Source organism: Coregonus lavaretus, assembly GCF_964263955.1.
Source record: "Coregonus lavaretus genome assembly, contig: HAP1_SCAFFOLD_498, whole genome shotgun sequence".
Lineage (NCBI taxonomy): Eukaryota > Metazoa > Chordata > Actinopteri > Salmoniformes > Salmonidae > Coregonus > Coregonus lavaretus.
In genome coordinates, this window is record NW_028166878.1 from 199,358 (window position 1) to 216,272 (window position 16,915).

The 16,915-nt window shown below is 46.3% G+C and overlaps 1 protein-coding gene across 2 annotated transcripts in view; it reads left to right on the top strand.

Moving 5' to 3' along the window:
* etv7 (ETS variant transcription factor 7) overlaps positions 1 to 15,468 on the top strand; it is a 29,108-nt gene extending 13,640 nt beyond the window's left edge. The window contains exons 5-9 of one of the 2 annotated variants that reach the window (XM_084189453.1): positions 1,825 to 1,944; positions 2,283 to 2,425; positions 3,061 to 3,161; positions 3,299 to 3,505; positions 14,066 to 15,468. In XM_084189453.1, the coding sequence (XP_084045579.1) occupies positions 1,825 to 1,944; positions 2,283 to 2,425; positions 3,061 to 3,161; positions 3,299 to 3,464 (530 nt within the window). In that variant the 3' untranslated portion in view covers positions 3,465 to 3,505; positions 14,066 to 15,468. Of the gene's footprint in view, positions 1 to 1,824; positions 1,945 to 2,282; positions 2,426 to 3,060; positions 3,162 to 3,298; positions 4,511 to 14,065 lie in introns of those variants that run through there. The other variant, XM_084189452.1, reaches the window with a different exon arrangement.
* Positions 15,469 to 16,915: the final 1,447 nt, after the last annotated feature.

Genomic DNA, 16,915 nt, shown 5'->3' on the forward strand with positions numbered 1-16,915 from the left:
GCATGAACCTACAGGATCGGGTCACCACCTTGATGTTAGCGGAGAACGGGTGTTGTCCAGGGTCATGCCAAGGCTCTTCACACTCTGGGAGGAGGACACAACGGAGTTGTCAACCGTGATGGCGAGATCATGGAACAGGCAGTCCTTCCCCAGGAGGAAGAGCAGCTCCGTCTTGCCAAGGTTCAGCATGAGGTGGTGATCCGTCATCCATACTGATATGCCTGCCAGACATGCAGAGATGCGATTCGCCACCTGGTTATCAGAAGGGGGAAAGGAGAAGATTAGTTGTGTGTCGTCTGCGTAGCAATGATAGGAGAGGCCATGTGAGGATATGACAGAGCCAAGTGACTTGGTGTATAGCGAGAATAGGAGTGGGCCTAGAACTGAGCCCTGGGGGACACCAGTGGTGAGAGCACGTGGTGCGGAGACAGCTTCTCGCCACGCCACTTGGTAGGAGCAACCGGTCAGGTAGGACGCAATCCAAGAGTGAGCCGCGCCGGAGATGCCCAGCTCGGAGAGGGTGGAGAGGAGGATCTGATGGTTCACAGTATCAAAGGCAGCAGACAGGTCTAGAAGGACAAGAGCAGAGGAGAGAGAGTTAGCTTTAGCAGTGCGGAGAGCCTCCATGACACAGAGAAGAGCAGTCTCAGTTGAATGACCAGTCTTGAAACCTGACTGGTTTGGATCAAGAAGGTCATTCTGAGAGAGATAGCAGGAGAGTTGGCTAGAGACGGCACGCTCAAGAGTTTTGGAGAGAAAAGAAAGAAGGGATACTGTCTGTAGTTGTTGACATCGGAGGGATCAAGTGTAGGTTTTTTGAGGAGGGGTGTAACTCTCGCTCTCTTGAAGACGGAAGGGACATAGCCAGCGGTCAAGGATGAGTTGATGAGCGAGGTGAGGTAAGGGAGAAGGTCACCGGAGATGGTCTGGAGAAGAGAGGAGGGGATAGGGTCAAGCGGGCAGGTTGTTGGGCGGCCGGCCGTCACAAGTCGCAAGATTTTATCTGGAGAGAGAGGGGAGAAAGAAGTCAAAGCATAGGGTAGGGCAGGACCAGCAGTGTCATTTGACTTAACAAACGAGGATCGGATGTCGTCAACCTTCTTTTCAAAATGGTTGACGAAGTCATCCACAGAGAGGGAGGAGGGGGGGAGGGGGAAAAGATTCAGTGAAAAGATGCCAGGTCCGCAGGGAGCCCTGTTCTGTGAGCTCGCAATGAGTCATCAAGCCACGGAGCTGGAGGGGAGGACCGAGCCGGCCGGGAGGATAGGGGACATAGAGAGTCAAAGGATGCAGAAAGGGAGGAGAGGAGGGTTGAGGAGGCAGACACACACACACACACACACACACACACACACACATACAGACACACAGACACACACACACACACACAGACACACACACACACACACACACACACATACACACACAGACACACACACAGACACACAGACACACACACACACACACACACACACACACAGACACACAGACACACAGACACACACACAGGTCAGGTGTAGGTGGTTTCCGTGAGGGCAGTTGGTTGTGTGTGTGTGGGTGTGTGTGTGTGCCAGTAGGTTTGTTCTGTTAACCCCCAGTCCCCCCTCTCTGTCTCCCTCTCTCTCTCCTCTCTGTCTCCCTCACTCCCCCCTTCCCCCTCTCTCCTCTCTGTCTCCCCCCTCTCCCCCCCTCTCTCACACACACACACACACATACACACACACACACACATATACACACACACACACACACACACACACTGGTGAGCACCACACACACACTATGCACAGCAACTTTTTTATCTGTTTGTGATCTCTCTCTCAGATGTGTCCAAGTGTCCTCCCACAATCCCTAGCTCCCAGGAGGAGGAGCCTCTCAACCTGTCCAATCAGGAGAGGCCTCAGATAGAAGTCCCACCCAGAGAGGCCAATGGCAAGATCCAAGGTAACGCACACAGACACACACACAGACACACACACAGACACACACACAGACACACACAGACCCCCCCTCTCTCTCTGTCTCTCTCCCTCTCTCTCTCTCTCTCTCTCTCTCTCTCTCTCTCTCTCTCTCTCTCTCTCTCTGTCTCTCTCTCTCTCTCTCTCTCTCTCTCTCTCTCTCTCTCTCTCTGTCTCTCTCTCTGTCTCTCTCTGTCTCTCTCTCTGTCTCTGTCTCTCTCTCTGTCTCTCTCTGTCTCTCTCTCTGTCTCTCTCTCTCTCTCTGTCTCTCTCTCTGTCTCTCTCTCTCTCTCTCTCTGTCTCTCTCTCTCTCTGTCTGTGTAGACTGCAGGTTGCTGTGGGACTATGTGTACCAGCTGTTGTCAGACCAGCGTTACCAGCCCTTCATCCGCTGGGAAGACCAGGAGAGCCTGGTGTTCAGGGTGGTCGACCCCAACGGACTAGCTCGACTCTGGGGGAACCACAAGGTACGCTGGGGGTCTGTCTGGAGCTCACAGGACGGATGGTGTCACAGAGTTCTAGAAAAGGGTTGGGGTCAATTCCATTTCAATTCAGTCAATTCAGGAAGCATTTTTGGAAATGGAATTTCAGTTTCCTACTAGAATTGACAGTGGTGATGATGGTGGTGGTGATGACGGTAGTGATGGTGATGACGGTAGTGATCGTGATGACGGTGGTGATGACGGTAGTGATGGTGATGACGGTAGTGATGACGGTAGTGATGGTGATGACAGTAGTGATGACGGTATGATGGTGATGACGGTAGTGATGATGATGACGGTGGTGGTGACGGTAGTGATGGTGATGACGGTAGTGATGACGGTAGTGATGGTGATGACGGTGGTGGTGACGGTAGTGATGGTGATGACGGTGGTGATGACGGTAGTGATGGTGATGACGGTGGTGGTGACGGTAGTGATGATGATGACGGTGGTGATGACGGTAGTGATGGTGATGACGGTAGTGATGGTGATGACGGTGGTGGTGACGGTAGTGATGATGGTGGTGATGACGGTAGTGATGGTGATGACGGTAGTGATGACGGTATGGTGGTGATGACGGTAGTGATGATGATGATGGTGGTGGTGATGTCTCCCTGTAGAACCGAGCCAACATGACGTATGAGAAGATGTCTCGTGCTCTAAGACACTACTACAAACTCAACATCATCAAGAAAGAACCAGGACAGAAGCTACTCTTCAGGTGGGACACACACACACACACACACACACACACACACACACACACACACACACACACACACACACACACACACACACACACACACACACACACACACACACACACACCACACTCAGCCCTTCTCCTCTCCTCTCCAGGTTTCTCAAGACCCCCCAGGAGATCAAGCGACACCGAGTGGACCGCCTCGACTCAGCAGATTCCCCTGAACACACACACACACCCTCACACACACTCCGGCGGGACTTCAGTGAGGATGGTTTGGAGTTGTCCCCTGAATACAGCCCCCCAATCTCTAACCCCTGACTCTAACCCCTGGGGGGTTAGGTGCCATCATAACCATGAAGGTATGAACATGGGTACTCCTGTGTTGAGGTATTGGCTGTATTGCACTGTGAGATGGCTATGTATTTGAGCAGTAATCTACAACCCACTATCATACTATGGAAAAGTGATGCTGGGTAGCTAGTGACTAGATTCCCCAAATAAAACACTATTCATCAGGAAAGAACAGAGCTGTCTGATCACAACCGTACTCATCTGCAGCTTCATGAATTACAGAATCACTTTTAAAACTACACACACATCTTCTGCTTACACAAATACCACAACTCACAGTTCTGTTCCCAGTTCTTCTGATGCCCTGGGTTCCCAGTTCTTCTGATGCCCTGGGTTCCCAGTTCTTCTGATGCCCTGGGTTTCCAGTTCTTCTGATGCCCTGGGTTTCCAGTTCTTCTGATGCCCTGGGTTCCCAGTTCTTCTGATGTCCTGGGTTCCCAGTTCTTCTGATGCCCTGGGTTTCCAGTTCTTCTGATGCCCTGGGTTCCCAGTTCTTCTGATGCCCTGGGTTCCCAGTTCTTCTGATGCCCTGGGTTTCCAGTTCTTCTGATGCCCTGGGTTTCCAGTTCTTCTGATGCCCTGGGTTCCCAGTTCTTCTGATGCCCTGGGTTCCCAGTTCTTCTGATGCCCTGGGTTTCCAGTTCTTCTGATGCCCTGGGTTCCCAGTTCTTCTGATGCCCTGGGTTCCCAGTTCTTCTGATGCCCTGGGTTTCCAGTTCTTCTGATGTCCTGGGTTTCCAGTTCTTCTGATGCCCTGGGTTCCCAGTTCTTCTGATGCCCTGGGTTCCCAGTTCTTCTGATGCCCTGGGTTCCCAGTTCTTCCTGGGTCTGTGGGACATGTGACTTGTCAAATGCACTATGTAAATAGAATTGTAATATGATCAAAATAAAAGTTCCACATTACAATCAGGTCTCACACTCTAATAGCTGTCCCCATTAGGAGCTGGGATGATGGGAATAATTAATTTGATCATAATATTTACCTTTTGTATAAATAAATGAATAGATTTTGATGAATATTTTATTATTTGAACTAGATTGTTGCAAGCCATGCATACGACCTACCTCAAGCCCTACAATACCAGACTGGTCAGAAAGAGGCGAAGTGAAACTGAGATCAGGTTGACTACTATCCCATCCACCAACCATAACCTAGCAACCTGCTATCCCATCCACCAACCATAACCTAGCAACCTGCTATCCCATCCACCACCCATAACCTAGCAACCTGCTATCCCATCCACCACCCAATCACCTAGCAACCTGCTATCCCATCCACCACCCAATCACCTAGCAACCTGCTATCCCATCCACCACCCAATCACCTAGCAACCTGCTATCCCATCCACCACCCAATCACCTAGCAACCTGCTATCCCATCCACCAACCATAACCTAGCAACCTGCTATCCCATCCACCACCCAATCACCTAGCAACCTGCTATCCCATCCACCACCCAATCACCTAGCAACCTGCTATCCCATCCACCACCCAATCACCTAGCAACCTGCTATCCCATCCACCAACCATAACCTAGCAACCTGCTATCCCATCCACCAACCATAACCTAGCAACCTGCTATCCCATCCACCACCCAATCACCTAGCAACCTGCTATCCCATCCACCAACCATAACCTAGCAACCTGCTATCCCATCCACCAACCATAACCTAGCAACCTGCTATCCCATCTACCACCCATAACCTAGCAAACACCACCCAACACCTAGCAACTACCACCCATCACCTAGCAACCATATATCCCATCTACCACCCATCACCTAGCAACCATATATCCCATCCACCACCATCACCTAGCAACCATATATCCCATCTACCACCCATCACCCATCACCTAACAACCATATATCCCATCCACCACCATCACCTACCAACCATATATCCCATCTACCACCCATCACCCATCACCTAGCAACCATATATCCCATCCACCACCATCACCTAGCAACCATATATCCCATCCAACACCATCACCTAGCAACCTGCTATCCCATCCACCACCATCACCTAGCAACCTGCTATCCCATCTACCACCCATAACCTAGCAAACACCACCCATCCCAAGCAACAACCACCCACCCCCTAGCAAACACCACCCATCCCCTAGCAACTACCACCCATCACCTAGCAACCTGCTATCACATCCACCACCATCACCTAGCGGTGACCGTAGGCAGTCAAATTCCTTTTAGTCACGGTAATTAGGCTTCTCCAAGCTCTGATGCTGGTGATGGTCATTAGTAGCCTACCAAACTTGGTAACTGCCTGGTACTCAGCACTCTATTGTCCCTCTAATCACTCTGACATCAATGCAAATGTATTTGAACATCTAATTAAACACTTAATGAGAGCCCATGAGCTCATGTTGCGCAACATTTCTGTAGGCTATGCAATTGTGCAAGAAAACAGAGTGATGGCCTCTACTAAAAAGAGGAGGAAATGTTTATTTTTATTATTTGTATTTTATTTAACCAGGTAAGCCAGTTGAGAACATGTTCTCATTTACAACTGCGACCTGGCCAAGATAAAGCAAAGCAGTGCAATAAAAACAACAACAACACAGAGTTACATATGGGGTAAACAAAACATAAAGTCAAAAATACAACAGAAAATATATATACAGTGTGTGCGAATGTAGTAAGTTATGGAGGTAAGGCAATAAATAGGCCATAGTGCAAAATAGTTACAATTTCGTATTAACACTGGAATGATAGATGTGCAAAAGGTGATGTGCAAATAGAGATACTGAGGTGCAAATTAGCAAAATAAATAACAATATAGGGATGACGTAGTTGGGTGGGCTAATTTCAGAATGGCTGTGTACAGGTGCAGTGATCGGTAAGCTGCTCTGACAACTGATGCTTAAAGTTAGTGAGGGAGATAAGAGTCTCCAGCTTCAGAGATTTTTGCAGTTCGTTCCAGTCATTGGCAGCAGAGAACTGGAAGGAATGGCGGCCAAAGGAGGTGTTGGCTTTGGGGATGACCAGTGAGATATACCTGCTGGAGCGCAGACTACGGGTGGGTGTTGCTATGGTGACCAGTGAGCTAAGGTAAGACAGGGATTTGCCTAGCAGTGATTTATAGATTACCTGGAGCCAGTGGGTTTGGCGACGAATATGTAGTGAGGGCCAGCCAACAAGAGTGTACAGGTCACAATGGTGGGTAGTATATGGGGCTTTGGTGACAAAACGGATGGCACTGTGATAGACTACATCCAATTTTCTGAGTAGAGTGTTGGAGGCTATTTTGTAAATGACATCGCCGAAGTCAAGGATCGGTAGGATAGTCAGTTTTAGAAGGGCATGTTTGGCAGCATGAGGGAAGGAGGCTTTGTTGCGAAATAGGAAGCCGATTCTAGATCTAACTTTTGATTGGAGATGCTTAATGTGAGTCTGGAAGGAGAGTTTACAGTCTAACCAGACACCTAGGTATTTGTAGTTGTCCACATACTCTAGGTCAGACCCGCCGAGAGTAGTGATTCTAGTCGGGTGGGTGGGTGCAAGCAGCGTTCGGTTGAAGAGCATGCATTTAGTTTTACTAGTGTTTAAGAGCAGTTGGAGGCTACGGAAGGAGTGTTGTATGGCGTTGAAGCTCGTTTGGAGGTTTGTTAACACAGTGTCCAATGAAGGGCCAGATGTATAAAAAATGGTGTCGTCTGCATAGAGGTGGATCCGAGCTTCACCAGCAGCAAGAGCAACATCATTGATATACACAGAGAATAGAGTCGGCCAGAGAATTGAACCCTGTGGCACCCCCATAGAGACGGCCAGAGGTCCAGACAACAGGCCCTCCGATTTGACACATTGAACTCTATCTGAGAAGTAGTTGGTGAACCAGGCGAGGCAGTCATTAGAGAAACCAAGGCTATTTAGTCTGCCAAGAAGAATGCGGTGGTTGACAGAGTCGAAAGCCTTGGCCAGGTCGATGAAGACGGCTGCGCAGTACTGTCTTTTATTGATTGCGGTTATAATATAGTTTAGGACCTTGAGCGTTGCTGAGGTGCACCCATGACCAGCTCGGAAACCGGATTGCATAACGGAGAAGATACGGTGGGATTCGAAATGGTCGGTGATCTGTTTGTTAACTTGGCTTTCAAATAATTTCGAAAGGCAGGGAAGGATGGATATAGGTCTGTAACAGTTTGGATCTAGAGTGTCACCCCCTTTGAAGAGGGGGATGACCGCGGCAGCTTTCCAATCTCTGGGGATCTCAGACGTTATGAAAGAGAGGTTGAACAGGCTAGAAATAGTGGTTGTGACAATTTCGGGCAGCTAATTTTAGAAAGAAAGGGTCCAGATTGTCTAGCCCAGCTGATTTGTAGGGGTCCAGATTTTTCAGCTCTTTCAGAACATCAGCTGTCTGAATTTGTGTGAAGGAGAAGCGGGGGGGGGGGGGGGGGCATGGGCAAGTTGCAGCGGAGGGTGCAGAGCTGGTGGCCGGGGTAGTGGTAGCCAGGTGGAAAGCATGGCCAGCCGTAGACAATAATTCTCGATTATTGTAGATTTATCGGTGGTGACAGTGTTTCCTAGCCTCAGTGCAGTGAGCAGTTGGGAGGAGGTGCTCTTATTTTCCATGGACTTTACAGTGTCCCAAAACTTTTTGGAGTTAGTGCTACAGGATACAAATTTCTGTTTGAAAAAGCTAGCCTTTGCTTTCCTTACTGATTGTGTATATTGGTTCCTGACTTCCCTGAAAAGTTGCATATCGTGGGGGCTGTTCGATGCTAATGCAGTACGCCACAGGATGTTTTTGTGCTGGTCAAGGGCAGTCAAGTCTGAGGAGAACCAGGGGCTATATCTGTTCTTAGTTCTGAATTTTTTGAATGGGGCATGCTTATTTAAGATTGAGAGGAAAGCACTTTTAAAGAACAACCAGGCATCCTCTACTGACGGAATGAGGTCAATATCCATCCAGGATACCCGGGCCAGGAAAATTATAAAGGCCTGCTCGCTAAAGTGTTTTACGGAGCGTTTGACAGTGATAAGGGGTGGTCGTTTGATCGCGGACCCATTACGGATGCAGGCAATAAGGCAGTGATCGCTGAGATCCTGGTTGAAGACCGCGGAGGTGTATTTAGAGGCTAAATTAGTCAGGATGATATCTATGAGGGTGCCCATGTTTACAGATTTAGGGTTGTACCTGGTAGGTTCGTTGATAATTTGTGTGAGATTGAGGGCATCTAGTTTAGATTGTAGGTTGGCCGGGGTGTTAAGCATATCCCAGTTTAGGTCACCAAGCAGTACGAACTCTGAGGATAGATGGGGGGCAATCAGTTCACATATGGTGTCCAGGGCACAGCTCTGGGCTGAGGGGGGTCTGTAGCAAGCGGCAACAGTGAGAAACGTATTTCTGGAAAGGTGGATTTTTAGAAGTAGAAGCTCAAACTGTTTGGGCACAGACCTGGATAGTATGATAGAGCTCTGCAGGCTATCTCTGCAGTAAATTGCAACTCCACCCCCTTTGGCAGTTCTATCTAGATGGAAAATGTTGTAGTTGGGGATGGACATTTCAGAATTTTTGGTGGCCTTCCTAAGCCAGGATTCAGACACTGCTAGGACATCAGGGTTGGCGGAGTGTGCTAACGCAGTGAATAACTAAAACTTAGGGAGGAGGCTTCGGATGTTAACGTGCAAGAAACCAATGCTTTTACGGTTACAGAAGTCAACAAATGATAGCGCCTGGGGAGTAGGAGTGATACTGGGGGCTACAGGGCCTGGGTTAACCTCTACATCACCAGAGGAACAGAGGAGGAGTAGAATAAGGATACGGCTAAAGGCTTTAAGAACTGGTCTTCTAGTGCGTTGGGTACAGAGAATAAAGGGGGCAGATTTCCGGGCGTTGTAGAATAGATTCAGGGCATTATGTACAGACAAGGATATGGAAGGATATGAGTACACTGTAGGTAAACCTAAGCGTTGGGTAACAATGAAAGAGATAGCATCACTGGAGGCACCGATTGAGCCGGTCTCCGCGTGTATGGGGGTTGGGATAAAGCAGCTATCAATGGCAGGTTGAGCTGGGCTGGAGAATCTACAGTGAAATAGTACAATAAGAAATAACCGAAACAGCAATAAGCAAGGCATATTGACATGGGAGAGAGGCATAAAGCAATCACAGGTGTTATTCGTTATTCTATAGGCTAGGCCTGCTATATTTATTTCTGCCGCCATTTTCTTGCATAATTAATTATACCCAATTAAGAGCCCACCATGTCAAATGAGCAAATTGTCTGTGGGCATGTTATTTATCTGTATACAATTGTGCATTTCATGTTTCCATCAGTCTGGTCGTGACTTTTTTTCATGCCTCAGGTAATTCATCCGCATTAAATGGTTGGATGTAAACCTGGTTACAGAGTAACATTTGTTTCTGAACTTACTTATCAGACTGTGAAATCTATTTTCTGCCGTTACGTAACTGGATGATCGATTCACCTGTTCTTCTCTCCATGGAAGCCTCACTTCTCAATGTACTTCACATTCTCTTCAAACTGATAGATTCAGTTTCCTAAAAACATGCACAATTGCTCAGAAATCGCTTGCTCTTCTCCCCACCACCCACGTGCATTACTCTGATGTCTTGAGGTTCAGTTGTGACTGAAAACAGTGATGCACTGGGCATCCGAATGTGCTCTTAAAAGCCACTAGGCCTTCATTCTTCCGATCACCTCCTATTAGAATAGACAACTCTTCTGGGGCCGTACCTTGGATTGGGATGCCACTTGCAGTCCTCTCTCTTTGAGCTGTCTTCTGTTTTACTGCCAATAGCCCTATATCTACCCCTTGGTTATTTCTCAGATTTCTGAAACACACCGTTGCTCTTCTGCAGATTATCTTCTTGGTGTAATTGAGCCAAATTTATGCAAATTCAATACTTCCTGTTCTATTACAGGTAAGTTAAGTGCTCATGAAAGGTATTTTCTAATGAAACTGTGTTGGTTGCCCCATATTTTTAGTAAACACCTGTCTACTTGACACTGTTTAGGAGTTTCTATGGTAACACTTTACTTGACACCCAGTGTTATAACACGTTATGACAGGGGCATAACCATGTCATAATGTAATAACAGCAGACATAACACTGTCATAACCTGTCATAACCTGTCATAACACTGTCATAACCTGTCATAACACTGTCATAACCTGTCATAACACTGTCATAACCTGTCATAACACTGTCATAACCTGTCATAACACTGTCATAACACTGTCATGACCCATATATTTACACCTGTTGTGATCAACACTACCAGTCAAAAGTTTGGACACACCTACTCATTCAAGGGTTTTTCTTTATTTGTACTATTTTCTACATTGTAGAATAATAGTGAAGACATCAAAACTATGAAATAACACATATGGAATCATGTAGTAACGAAAAAAAGTGTTAAACAAATCAAAATATGTTTTAGTTTTAAAATAGCCAACTAAAGTCTGAGGGAAGAGCAGTCAGCTGACTGACCACGGCCATTTTTTATATTTTTATATTACCATTATTTAACTAGGCAAGTCAGTTAAGAACAAATTCTTATTTACAATGACGGCCTACCCCGGCCAAACCCGGACGACGCTGGGCCAATTGTGTGCCGCCCTATGGGACTCCCAATCATATCTCTCTGTACTTTGCTCCGTTCATCTTTCCCTCGATCCTGACTAGTCTCCCAGTCCCTGCCGCTGAAAAACATCCCCACAGCATGATGCTGCCACCACCATGCTTCACCATAGGGATGGTGCCAGGTTTCCTCCAAATGTGACCCTTGGCATTCAGGCCAAAGAGTTCAATCTTGGTTTCATCAGACCAGAGAATCTTGTTTCTCATGGTCTGAGAGTCCTTTAGGTGCCTTTAGGCAAACTCCAATCGGGCTGTTATGTGCCTTTTACTGAGGAGTGGCTTCGGTCTGGCCACTTTACCATAAAGGCCTGATTGGTGGAGTGCTGCATTTACATTTACATTTTCGTCATTTAGCAGATGCTCTTATCCAGAGCGACTTACAAATTGGTGCATTCACCTTATGATAGCCAGTGGGACAACCACTTTACAATATATATATATATATATATATATATATATACAAAAACTTTTTTTGGGGGGGTGGGGTAGGGGGAGGGTAGAAGGATTACTTTTATCCTATCCCAGGTATTCCTTAAAGAGGTGAGGTTTCAAGTGTTTCCGGAAGGTGGTGAGTGACTCCGCTGTTCTGGCGTCGTGAGGGAGCTTGTTCCACCATTGGGGTGCCAGAGCAGCGAATTGGGGTGCCAGAGCAGCAGGTGGAGTGCTGCAGAGATGGTTGTCCTTCTGGAAGGTTCTCCCACCTCCACAGAGGAACTCGGGAGCTCTGTCAGAGTGACCATCGGGTTCTTGGTCACCTCCCTGACCAAGGCCCTTCTCCCCCGATTGCACAGTTTGGCCGGGCGGCCAGCTCTAGGAAGAGTCTTGGTGGTTCCAAACTTCTTCTATTTAAGAATGATGGAGGCCAATGTGTTCTTGGGGACCTTCAATGCTGCAGACATTTTTTGGTACCCTTCCCCATATCTGTGCCTTTTACACAATCCTGTCTCGGAGCTCGAAGGACAATTCCTTCAACCTCATGGCTTGGTTTTTTTTCTGAAATGCACTGTCAACTGTCGGACCTTAAATAGACAGGTGTGTGCCTTTCCAAATCATGTCTAATCAATTGAATTTACCACAGATGGACTCCAATCAATAGAAATGTCTAAAAACCTGTTTGTTGCAACAAAAAAGATCTACAACATTTTCATCCCATCGGTGGATTTTTCTTTATTGCAACAAATAATGGAAACTGTGTTCTTCGAATAAATTATGAATAACGAATGCTTTTGAATGTACAAGGGGCACGTGATATCATGTACAGTGGGGGAAAAAAGTATTTAGTCAGATACCAATTGTGCAAGTTCTCCCACTTAAAAAGATGAGAGAGGCCTGTAATTTTCATCATAGGTACACGTCAACTATGACAGACAAAATGAGAAAAAATAATCCAGAAAATCACATTGTAGGATTTTTAATGAATTTATTTGCAAATGATGGTGGAAAATAAGTATTTGGTCAATAACAAAAGTTTCTCAATACTTTGTTATATACCCTTTGTTGGCAATGACACAGGTCAAACGTTTTCTGTAAGTCTTCACAAGGTTTTCACACACTGTTGCTGGTATTTTGGCCCATTCCTCCATGCAGATCTCATCTAGAGCAGTGATGTTTTGGGGCTGTCGCTGGGCAACACAGACTTTCAACTCCCTCCAAAGATTTTCTATGGGGTTGAGATCTGGAGACTGGCTAGGCCACTCCAGGACCTTGAAATGCTTCTTACGAAGCCACTCCTTCGTTGCCCGGGCGGTGTGTTTGGGATCATTGTCATGCTGAAAGACCCAGCCACGTTTCATCTTCAATGCCCTTGCTGATGGAAGGAGGTTTTCACTCAAAATCTCACGATACATGGCCCCATTCATTCTTTCCTTTACACGGATCAGTCATCCTGGTCCCATTGCAGAAAAACAGCCCCAAAGCATGATGTTTCCACCCCCATGCTTCACAGTAGGTATGGTGTTCTTTGGATGCAACTCAGCATTCTTTGTCCTCCAAACACAACGAGTTGAGTTTTTACCAAAAAGTTCTATTTTGGTTTCATCTGACCATATGACATTCTCCCAATCCTCTTCTGGATCATCCAAATGCACTCTAGCAAACTTCAGACGGGCCTGGACATGTACTGGCTTAAGCATGGGGACACGTCTGCAGGATTTGAGTCCCTGGCGGCGTAGTGTGTTACTGATGGTAGGCTTTGTTACTTTGGTCCCAGCTCTCTGCAGGTCATTCACTAGGTCCCCCTGTGTGGTTCTGGGATTTTTGCTCACCGTTCTTGTGATCATTTTGACCCCACAGGGTGAGATCTTGCGTGGAGCCCCAGATCGAGGGAGATTATCAGTGGTCTTGTATGTCTTCCATTTCCTAATAATTGCTCCCACAGTTGATTTCTTCAAACCAAGCTGCTTACCTATTGCAGATTCAGTCTTCCCAGCCTGGTGCAGGTCTACAATTTTGTTTCTGGTGTCCTTTGACAGCTCTTTGGTCTTGGTCATAGTGGAGTTTGGATTGTGACTGTTTGAGGTTGTGGACAGGTGTATTTTATACTGATAACAAGTTCAAACAGGTGCCATTATTACAGGTAACGAGTGGAGGACAGAGGAGCCTCTTAAAGCAGAAGTTACAGGTCTGTGAGAGCCAGAAATCTTGCTTGTTTGTAGTTGACCAAATACTTATTTTCCACCATAATTTGCAAATAAATTCATAAAAAATCCTACAATGTGATATTCTGGATTTATTTTTCTCAATTTGTCTGTCATAGTTGACGTGTACCTATGATGAAAATTACAGGCCTCTCTCATCTTTTTAAGTGGGAGAACTTGCACAATTGGTGGCTGACTAAATACTTTTTCCCCCCACTGTAACTATAAAGCACCAGTCCACATTTAATTCTAAATGCTTATTTTACTGCTTATTTTACAAAACCCTTGTTTATTCTTGCAGGACAAGCACTTTCCTGACTTTCAAGAATGGCTGAAGAATGCCTGAATTGCTTTGCCTTGCTTTTCTGGTTGGCTGGCAAGTTTCACCATCCAATTATTAAAGATTGGCACGGACCGTGGCAATACGTTGGCACATGAGAATTATTAGAATATGGCACATTTCTGTAAATTAATGCATTCTATCCAAGCTGGTTTTTGCGGGCATGAAACCCTTAGGTGGGATACAGGCTGTGGGCTACCCAAGACATGAAACCCATAGGTGGGATACAGGCTGCGGGCTACCCAAGACATGAAACCCATAGGTGGGATACAGGCTGCGGGCTACCCAAGACATGAAACACATAGGTGGGATACAGGCTGTTGCCAATTTATTAATGCACAATTTGCCTAAATGGGTAATGGAAACATTTCAACCACTACATTCTTTTTCGACACTGTAGGTTTTTGTAAACGTCGTTACGTCAAGCTGTTTTTATCGGCACAAGATAGTTATATGGAAACGCACCCTAGCATGCAATCTCCAGTGCCCTCCTGAATTATTTGCACCAATTATTTGGTAAATATAAACAAAAAAGCTTGTGATTATCAGCTTGGTCTGACACTCAAAATATCATGTGATATTTAATTATGTAAAAATTGTAAAAAGAAAAAAAACTCATCAAGAAATAATTATTTTATTCAAAAAACATGCATGTAACAATTATTGGCACCTGTGCATTTTGTACTTTGCGCAGCCAACCCTTTGCCAAGCTAACAGCTCTGCGTCGTCTCCTATAATGTTTGATGAGGTGGGAGAACACATAGGAAGGCATCTGAGACCATTCCTCCATACAGCAACTCTCCAGATCCTTCAGAGTCCTTGGTCCTCTTCACCCCACAGGTTTTCAAATGGGGTTTAGGTCAGGGGACTGGTATGGCTATTGCAAAAGCTTGATTATATGGTCAGTGAACCATTTTTGTGTGGATTTGGAGGTATGCTTTGATTCGTTGTCCTGCTGGAAGATACAATGATGACCCAGTTTTAGCCTCCTGGTAGAGTTTTACGGATACAGGATCTCACTTTGTCCTGTTCCATGTGAGTATCTATTACTGTGGTGTCTTGTCTGCTATTGTCTAGTCACTCTTGGCTGATTAGTCCCTATTTTACCCATGTTTGTTTGTGCCTGGGAAAGGGGGATTTTTAGGAAGTTGCCCTTGGGCATACACTACCCGTAGGAAAACTTTAGCACTAGCTAGACCTGAGGGACCATCCACTATTTTTGTATAGTTAGTAGCAAGCTAAGCGGTTCTTGAGGCAGGCCGGATCAGTTTTTGAATTTATTATTTCATTCCTTGGGTCCAGCTCAGCCCCTTTTCCCAAACCGTTTACCGTGTGTTTAAAATAAACGTTTTGTGTTTGACGGTAGGATTGGTTGTCTGTGTATTTTCTCACTGTTCCTTTTCACTATTCTAATTCGCATGAGTTATGTTACGGGTCTCTTTACCATCCACCCTTTTAAAGCCACATGGTTCGTAACACAGAGGAAGACAGGTTTTGGCGTAAAACCTCCTGGTACTTAATGGAGTCCATGATGCCTTGTATCTTAACAAGATTCCCAGGGCCTTTGGAATTTAAACAGCCCCACAACGTCACAGATCCAGCCCCACAACGTCACAGATCCACCACCATACTTCACAGATCCACCGCCATACTTCACAGATCCACCACCATACTTCACAGATCCACCACCATACTTCACAGATCCACCACCATACTTCACAGATCCACCGCCATACTTCACAGATCCACCGCCATACTTCACAGATCCACCACCATACTTCACAGATCCACCACCATACTTCACAGATCCACCACCATACTTTACAGATCCACCGCCATACTTCACAGATCCACCACCATACTTCACAGATCCACCACCATACTTCACAGATCCACCGCCATACTTCACAGATCCACCACCATACTTCACAGATCCACCGCCATACTTCACAGATCCACCACCATACTTCACAGATCCACCGCCACACTTCACAGATCCACCGCCATACTTCACAGATCCACCACCATACTTCACAGTGGGGATTAGGTTATTTTTTGCATGACCATGGCTCTTTTTACTCCTAACCCACCTCTGGTGTTTGTTGCCAAAAAGCTATATTTTAGTCTCATCAGACCATAGAACCTGGTTCCAATGACGTTTAGCAAACTCCAGGTGCTTATGTTTGGTGACAGCCGAAGCTTTCTTCTGGCAACCGGTCCAAATAACTTGTTAGCATTGAGGTGGCGTCTAATTGTAGTTTTGGAGACTTATTGACCCCAAGATGTAACCAACTTCTGCAATTCTCCAACTGTGATCCTTGGAGATGTTTTTTCCGCTTCAACCATCCTTCTCACTGTGCGTGGGGGAAAAATACACTTGCATCCTCTTCCAGGCAGGTTCATCACAGCTCCTGTTTTAAATGTCAAAATGATTGCCTTAGCTACCCATCTCCACTACTATCTTTTTATAGCCATTGCCTGATTTGTGAAGGTCAAAAACATTTTACATTTTAGTCATTTAGCAGACGCTCTTATCCAGAGCGACTTACAGTAAGTGAATGCATACATGTTTTTTAATTTTTTTTATACTGGCCCCCCGTGGGAAACGAACCCACATCCCTGCCGACCAAACCCTCCCCTACCTTGGACGACGCTGGACCAATTGTGCGCCGCCCATGGGTCTCCCGGTTGCGGCCCATCTGCGACAGAGCCTGGACTCTAACCATGATCTCTAGTGGCACAGCTGGCACTGCCTTAGACCACTGCGTCACTCGGGAGTCGAAAACCTTTTGTCTCGTTTCATTTGTGTGT